We start from the raw sequence: 9,222 nt of genomic DNA on the forward strand, positions 1-9,222 counted from the left end.
ATAAAGAAAAGCCATTTTGCACCTGTTCTTAAGAAAACAAAACAAAGGACTGTAACTGAAAACAGCTATGGTTCAGCTCCACAAAGCTATTTAGATACCTAACAAGTACCGAAATAACTCAGTCTTCCTTTGGTCTAAAAAGTGATAGTGAATTCTGAAAATATGTTAGATGCCTAAATAACTTTGAGAATTGTCTTTAAGTGGTTGCTCTTAGTTCCCCCCCAACTTGCAAGGTCTCAATTTGGGAAAAAAAAAAAAAAAAAAAAAGAAAGCTTTGGAAGAGTGGAGAAACCTGGTTTGAAACCTGCCCCTCTCAGTGAAGACTGGCAATCTTCACTCCAGAGCAGGGCTGAACTGGGCTCTTGTTGAGGACTTCTCACTACACATAGCATATACGATCAGAGCTAAAATAGGGCAGCTTCAAAGCAATAAATACCCAATATATCCTCTGTTTTGGTTTCCTTGAATGATATTCAGTCAAATGCAGCATTGAGTGAATCACAAGATAGACCTTCAGATAAATACTTACAAAAATATATTAACTTTACTATAATTAGTAGCTATGTGTCATCTGATTTCAGTATAGTCAATATTTGCCACCCAATGGTTATGAGAAAGTTCTCTCATCCCTTTTGGAAAGCAGGGCACAGGGTATCCTTATATATACTAGCTGTGTATTCGTTCTCTATTTGTCCTTCATGTAATGCTCCTGGGCTCCAGTGCTCCTCAAGATTAATTTCTACATCCTCTGGCTGGTTAGCTAAGGGTATTTCCACTATGTGTGGAACAAGAAAGATCTCATTCCACTTTAGAAGTAAGGAGAACTGGGACTTGGTCCCTGGTGAAGCTTCTCTCATCTTTCCAGTTTCCTGGCTTGAGGCTGAGTGTTGCAATCATCAGCTCAATACCCAACTGCAACCTAACTGCAACTGTGAACCCTTTGTGACCATTCTATTTACTTTATTTTACGTTTTCGCAGGGTGAAACCCAGCTAGATGTACCTTCATTTCAGATCAGAAAGCAAGAAAATTAACTGCTTTTGCAACTTGCAATTTTCCCATGTCTAAGTCAGCAAAATAGAAGGGTTAAGTCTCATCTGCAGTAACTTAGCAAAAGATTTCAGAGGGCTAGATTGAGAATCTTCTTGAGGTTTTTTCATTAGTGGCAATGTATTATGCATGGTGGGGCAAAATCAGCAGAGGAAAGGTGGCTGTAGAATACGCCAGAGTGTTTAATGGCTACTTGTCAGGGCTGCATGTGGAAGGCTTGTTGAAACTTGTATTTCCCTCTGCTCATTTGTGCTTTACATGACAACACAGAGGTTATTTGTAGTGATTAAGAGCAAAGTGGTAACAAGGGGATAGGCTATATGTGTAATTTGATATGAAATTTTGTACGTTATATTGTTAGTGATTTGAAAAAAACCTAATTACTAGAGTTTATTTTTGTCTCAAGTGATAGTTCATTAGCAGAACAGCTTCTCTTCTTGCTGCAAATACTTTATCAGCTTATTGTGTGGCCAAACCAGTCCCAGCAACAAAATTCAAAAACCAATACCATTAATTTGTCAAGCCTTATCCTGTCATATACTTACAACATACTCTTTTAATTAATATAAATTTCTTTAATAGTAAACTCAGAAATTTACTTTCCTTTTGCTAGCAAAAAAGCCCTCACTTTGCAAAGCACATACACTTTGCATGTCGTCAGGTAGAAAAGGGGACATTGTTTCCTGAAGTGAAATCCTAGACTACAACAATTGATTCTTTCCATTCCTTTGACTAATGGAGCTTTGGCAGCTGCAGCTGGAATCCAGCAAAGCAGTCAATAGCAAATCATTCTTTCTGAGCTTCCTATTGTGAATGCAGTTTTTATTGGATTTAACTCTGAGGTTTTGGATACATTTACAGCAAAAGCTTTTTTAATGGAATGTGGAGGACTAGGAAGGAGTACAATACCTGCATAACAAAAGTTTTCAGGTGTACAGTAAGGGCATAGCATAATACTAGATTTAGCAGTGTATGTAGTCGTAGTAATAATACTAAAATAAATCTTCACTCTAATAGGCCAAAGTGGTACTTCAAAATTTTACCAGTTCTTCAGTCACAAGAACCATAAAATGGAGCTGCTCACATTTCTCCGAGTTCTCTCTCATACTGACTCTTCAGATGCTGCAGCACAACTCCGAATACTCCTATACAGTGTATGTCCTGCTTAGTGAGGGACATGGCTTTGATTACTTAAGCTATGCTGTGTGCTCTAATTTTAATGGCTGATGAACGCTCATACACTTACTAAGCAAGGGAGGCAGCCAATTCACGTTGACTTCGCAATGGGAATCCAGAAATGTCAAGACTTCTCCTCTAGCCAGCGAGGCTCCTAGCAGTCTGGTCCGAATGAGCCCTTCTCGTTTCTTGGTACGTACAATCCTCACTTTGGAAAAACGGACCATGTACTCCTCCAGCTTCTCTTTTAAATGTTCTAGAAAGAAGGGCAAAAAAAGCGTCAGTGGTGCCAGGCCTGGAGGAGCCAACAGAAGGACAGGTTGGCATACAACCTGCAAACAGCTTATCTACTTCCATCTCTTGTCACTTCAAGTCCTCCAAAATCTGCCACAAATCCTCTCTGAGATGGTTCCGAAAGTGCAAATATTCTCTGTTTTATCACATAGAGGAAGACACTAACACTCTGGACCTTCTATTGCAGTTGCTACTGGCAATTTGCCATCCACAATATAATCTTGGCCAAAACAACTGCAGGATATTCATCTATCCTCTGGTTCCTGCAGCCCAAGGCCAGATAAGCATTCTGGCATGCCGTTTTATAAACAGTGCCCTTTCCAAGTGGGTTCCCTATATCAACTAATTATGAAGAACTATGCGTGGAAAGCAATTTTTAAAAAGTAACCTTTAAACTAGCATGATTAGATTGGTTTTGTAATGGGAAGGGAAACAGACATGAAGGAAGATTTTAATAGCTGGATACCAGCGTGAAGCAAACAGACAGCTGACTTCCTAATAAAATTAAACTGCAAACGTAGAGCAGTTGATAGATTCTTTTATCTGCATAACCTGGCTCTGTTTGTGCCACAAAACAGCACCTTTGGGAATTTTTTTTCCTTCTGACTAGAAAGACATATGAAGAATCATAAAACAAATCCAAACAACAAAAAACACACTGCAGTTTTGCCCCTTGCTAAATACATCTACAACAGAAATATCGATATTTTGTCTTTGAAGTAACACCTCAGCTTGTCAGACTCATTATTTTGGAAAAATCTGACAACTACGTTTGGCAGGGAAAGAGGGAGAGAAAAGCTTAGTGTCCAATAATTAACACTGGTGATAAGCCACATTTAGTGATGCTTGCAAGCTAAGTCTCACTGCAATGGGTGTGCCAGGTTATGATTGCTTCTTACATCAGCTACTAATTCTTTGGACTGATGTGGTCAGTACAGGCCTTGATCCAGACCTTGCATCATTAGAGATTGCAAGAAGTTTGCTAGGGACTACCCAAAAGGACTGTCATTTAGCAGTACCCTCGAGTTTATAAGGCTGGTACATAGATCAAAGGCAATAAGCAGACAAGTCACAGTGCAAAGAGTACAGAACCTTGTGTTAAAATAAAATTAAGCTTCACTGATATAAAACTTCCTGCTCTTTCTTGTCTCTGCTCCTTTTCTTCCCAGCTGACAAATGCACAAGACTTTGCAAATCTACCTGCAGATTAGGAGGGAGTAGAAACATTAGCGTGTAGTTATACGCATTGAGTGGGAGAGCACTGCATGGGATGCTTCTCTGCACTGAGGAATCCTGATGTATGCTGACACAGAAGAGGGAGTGGCCTGAGACGTGGGGACATCGTCTTGCAAGGATTAGAGAACAGTCTCCAGCTTTGGAGACCTGCTGAGTCAAGAGAGCGGTTTGTGTTCATAGTACTACCTGGGAGAAGTATTAGAGCAAGTGAGAGAGGCCAAGTCTGAGACAAAAAAAATTAAACAATGATATTCACATAAACATCAAGTGTTCTTGTCTTCTACTCTGCACTGATTGTAGAATACACAGATTTAAATTCTGAAATATGGTCCATCTACAGTTGGACTCTATGATCTTAAAGGTCTTTTCCAGCCTAAATGATTCTATGAAATAAGAAGAAAAGATGCATCCCTTTTTTAATCCTATCTTGTTACTTACATGCTCAATAAAAACCAACACAATGCCCCAACAGTTGCAATGACAAGAGATGTACCGTGTCTTTGAATGATGATCTTTGCATGACCAACCATATTCATGGGACAAGGGCTGTGTGCCGCTCTGACTCATTTTAGGTACCAGCTACAATTCAGTACTCTGACTAAACTGAGGTTAAATCAAGTCTTCAATAACTTTGTGCCCATGTGCAAGCCTAAAGCATATATTTATCAAACTATTTTCCTGTTTTTATGAACTCAGTTGAGGCTATTCCCATAGCGTAGGAATACAGAAGAAGGGAAATAGACCTTAAAAACAAAAATACAAAGACCTTGCAGGTAATATAAGAAAGGCTGTTAGGGCTGTCAATCTGCATTTTTTTCTATGTTGTAAATTGTATCATCTTATAGCCATGAAAAATGAAACAGTTTCAAAGTGACAGAATATTACATATTTCCAAAGTAAATCAAGCCTAACCTGCTAGGTACCATAGCTTCTGTTAGTCCTCAGACACTGGAAATTTCCTTTAGTTCTTTAAGGTCATCTAACCCTTTCCCCTCTGATCTCTTCCGCCCACTGAGTCTTAAGTTTGTTTGCACTGAATAGTGCATGGGAATCCTACACCAAGAGCAGGACCACACTGCTGCACACTGTATAGACAACTAGTAAGATTCGGGGTACTCAGCCTGAACACAAATCTCCAACTATGCAACCAAGCACTTAACGCCTTGACCATAGTGCAAGCCTTCCATCTTCACCTGCCTACCCTCAGAGATGGATTCACTGATGAGATTCCAGTTGATCAGAGGATCCTACTATGTAGCTCTGAATTTGGCTATGTATCGGATACAATTGCTTTACTATTCCCTGTGAGCTTGTTCTAGGCAACTTCTCTCTTTGTACATGAAGGCAGCTACCAAGGAAGCACCTAAATTCTCTGATGGAGAGAAGCTGGAGCCTTACTTGGACAACCTAAGCTCTTTCATGGTGTTGGTAGGCTCTCTGTTGCCTGTATAGAAATTCAAGGCACACCAGAACTGGACCTTCACCAGTTAGGTGTCACAATGGCTAAGGTAAGGCCCTTGCAATAGACAGTCTGAATATGGCCACCACTGATGTTTAAATGAAATAATACAAACACACTCTTTTCATGCATTCTGATTGTTATTGCTTGTCTTGGGCCAAATAAATTCAGTGACATTCAGTCTCATACAAAGGACTTAATTTCATTCCTTTCACATCTTGCAGTGAGCAAATTCTGGAAGCTGAGTGCCTATCTCTTCAGGAAAACACTTCAGGGAGAGGTGATGTAAACTACCATATTACGATACATTCTTTTCTGTTCTTCTATCAATTGCTAAATAACAAAAGAGCTGAATAATATAATTTGATTGTCATCAGTTGTATTGGAGCTTGAACTCCATGAAATCAATGGTAGTTCATACTGCTTTTTCATTGTTTCAGGTTCCTTGCAAACCCAGGAAAAGAGGTCTCAAATTTTAATTTTTTTTTTTTTTTTTTTTGGCCAGAATAATACCTGAAATTCTGTGGAACAAACAAGAGCTCTCTCTGCCACCTTCCTTCAGATAGATCTTCACACATTTCAGACAGCATGTCATCTGATTTGTGAAGATCTGCATTAAAACATCCAGCACATCTTTTGATGCCAGAAGCATATATCCCAAAATTGTTTTCATCCACTCAATTAGGCCCATAATTGAATAATTTTATTATTTTCTCCTTGTCGCTCAAAGAACAACTCGCAAAAAAGCAGAAGTATACAAACAGAATTTGCACATCTTGTTCACACAGAATTCTAAATGCATTCTCATTTAGACACATCTGGAAGTAATCAGAAAGGAAACAAAAGTAGCAAGTGTAATTTCTATAGAGCTTAGTTAGACAAGTAACATAAAAAGATCAGGTCTGCATACAAATCAGAGTGTATGGATTACTAGAGGTACATAAGGCATCTAGTTTTGTTAAAACCACTAAAACCATGTTAGTAATATTCTAACAATAAGACATGACATACTCAAACAGATACCAGTAACTATACGTGCCATATCTTCAGTTTTGAGATTTGGCCACGAAAACTGTGAGAATTTATTCAGGAAAAATTCTCAATAACTACAAAACAATCATGAAGTATTTAAGTTCAACGACCAACTCCAATACGGTTGTAAGAATGAATATATCTTAAAGTAGAGGAAAATAAATCCCTTCTGGATCCATAAGTAATGCTTTTTTTAACTGAAATCAATATGAAAGTGCTCTCATATTGTATTTTCCCCTGCAATGTCTCGTAGTGCTGTTTCAAATCTCAGCAATCTCTAAAAGCATAAACAAACACAGAGTAACAGACAGAGACAGTAGAACAGTAGTAGTTTTAAAGAAAACTGTAGTATTTTCTACTATTTATGTAAGCAGTAAAAACATCTTTCATGTTGAACCACTCATTGAAGCTACTCCTGCATTACTCAGTATACAGGTATTATCTGAGTTGAGACTCTTTAAAGCAAGATGGCAATTCTGCAGGCCCTGTGGTCAGCAGCTGGCTTTAAAGGCTAGCTACTTAACGAAAGAGCCCGTGTTTGAGCCAAGGGTCATGGAGACATAGATGCTCTGACAAAGACAATACCTGGGAATCTCACAGCTCAAGTGTTGCTTAAAACAGACTAGACAAGACTTCAGAATTCTCTGTATGAAAATAATTTTGATTAACAAATGATCTAGATGTTTGTGATTACTAACAAATTTTCATTTTTTTAACCTTGTCTTTCCCCCAAAAATATCACAATAAACTGCCCTTTTTCACAGAACTCCACAAATTTCCTTTACAGAAGAGAAAACCAAATGATTTTATTTCCTATAGTACAACTGCATTTTCTCACAGATCCCAATTATTGTGTTGCTAATATTATCTCCAGAAGAAGCATCTCACACACAAAACCTATATATTACACATATACATTTAGAAGCAAGTAAACTCAAGTGCCCAAGTAAACATGCATCGATCAATGTCATAGCAAAACTGTAATTGTAAAGAAATTCTCTGAAAGAAATTATAATGCGGTGCATAAAATAGAAAACAACCTGTAATAAAAAGGCCTTTAAACGTCCAGGGGACAATGCATTCTGCCCGTCTATTACCAAATGAAACAGTTCAAGCAAGCTTACCATGACAATGAAAGAGGGAGGTAGGATGGTTTCATTTATATGCTGTAATATTACATAAATTTTACTTTCAGAGTTAGGCATGAGAGAGGAGACAATATTTAAATTCTACAGTGAGCTATAAATGGTGCACTTTGGATATAAAGAAACCAGAGCCCCTGTCACTAGATATGGGGAGTAAATGTCTAATTTGTAATTTAAAAGAAAATACATCATTCTTTTCTTCACAGTGTTGATCAAATGAACCCATGAATCATATGTTTGACACATGCCAGGCACCTGCCAGGGCAACAGTTGGCACAGGCAGCGACAAATAAAGAATAATGCTCAGGCAGAAGGCTTACAGGCTGTCACTGCTATGACAAGTGATGATAAAGGGAAGCATTATGTCTCTTCTAGCGATAGTCTGTAAACAAATTCGCCATTGTAATTGTTTTGCGTGGGCCTTCTCTGTCTTCATTTAAAGTCTGGAGAAGTTTTCCTAAAAGAATAGCAGACACACAATTGCCTGGTCATAGTAATTAAAGATCTACTCAAGCGGATTAGCCAGTTACTTAATTTGGTGCCCAGAAAGAAATTGGAAATCAAGGTTCTGCCTTTCTCAGGATAAAAAAAAGCCATAGTAGTAAAAAGCAGAACTATAATTCTTCTCTCCTGTCGGGATGCATACAGGGAATATTTCATTATCACACTGGTACCCCCGAGCAACATGTGCTATGTGACAAGCAATGCTCCTCCAAGGTTATCGAGAAGGTGTTAAGAGAGATTTAAAAGATGATGTGAAAGCCGGAGCTGGTCTTCAGACCTTGCCTGACTGCAGCATGGACCATGAAAGAGGAAGAAAAATACAAAGAAAATAAAGCCTTTTGTTAAGCATCTCTTCTGGACAGCCAGGCAGGTCCATCCCAAATCTGTGCCTGTAACACAATTTACCCCCTGCACCTCTGTAGCACCTCCAATTTCTGCCCCAAATACTGACATCATCTGTTACAGTATCATTGATCTGTAAACTATCAAATAATTAAAAACAGCAACAGAGTCTGCTAAATGCCTGATAAACAATCTTAACTAAATCTCTTTCTTTTTAACTTTAATTGACTGAGAAGTATGTAATTTGAGCTGTTCTGACATTGCCAACATGAACCATATAAAAACAGTTCAAAAAAACCTTACAGTAGTAGAAAACACATGCTGGCCTCTCCTATTAGCTCAGCACAGGCATATGGGAGGAAGCAACATGGCCGGAACAATAGCAGCCTGTGATCTTACGTCAGTAAAATAATCTACAAGTGACTATTTCTGTGGATGAAAATTAATGCAGCCAAATGACTGTTTTGACATGAAACAATATGGAGGCCAGCTCAAGGAGATTTTTCTCTGTCTTTTTCTCCCCAGCTAGCAGCCGAGATTTGTGCCCAACATGCACAGAAAAACCTGCAAATACATTTATGCAACATCCATGGCTCTCATCGTGAAAAGGACCCCCATCACTTAACGTCCTTTTCTGCAAGACGGGAGTATCTTCCTAGGTAAAATTAGCAAGGATGCCCTGCATTCCTTTCCTGAGGCCTTGAGCATACTTTTTTCCTGGAAGACCTCAGCTTAATCTTTCGATGACTGACATTTTTCTGTGTAGTTTAAGTCTTAAGCTTTACAGAAAATACATAAAGGAAACTTAGTGGCCTATGATTATTCAGTTATTTTTTGTTTTCTGCTACAATTGACAAAACAGCCCTCTCCAGTGCATTGTCATTATTCTCACTTACACTGCCTGTATATATGCTACCATAAAAGCAGATCAATCTGAAGAGTGAAGACAAGGCGAGCCCATGAATTTGGGTACATCATTCATCTT

The 9,222-nt window shown here is 38.5% G+C and overlaps 1 protein-coding gene across 1 annotated transcript in view; it reads right to left on the minus strand.

The window, feature by feature from the left end:
• The window catches only part of LOC104627455 (polypeptide N-acetylgalactosaminyltransferase-like 6), a gene marked incomplete at its 5' end in the record, with an annotated part of 69,059 nt that extends 66,578 nt beyond the window's left edge, over positions 1–2,481 (minus strand). Inside the window, one exon of the mRNA XM_010295723.1 lies at positions 2,296–2,481. Coding sequence (XP_010294025.1) covers positions 2,296–2,481 — 186 coding nt within the window. The remainder of the gene's footprint in view (positions 1–2,295) is intronic.
• Between the last annotated feature and the right edge of the window lie 6,741 nt (positions 2,482–9,222).

The sequence above is a fragment of the Phaethon lepturus genome, unplaced genomic scaffold, assembly GCF_000687285.1.
Source record: "Phaethon lepturus isolate BGI_N335 unplaced genomic scaffold, ASM68728v1 scaffold2201, whole genome shotgun sequence".
Taxonomy (NCBI): Eukaryota; Metazoa; Chordata; class Aves; order Phaethontiformes; family Phaethontidae; genus Phaethon; species Phaethon lepturus.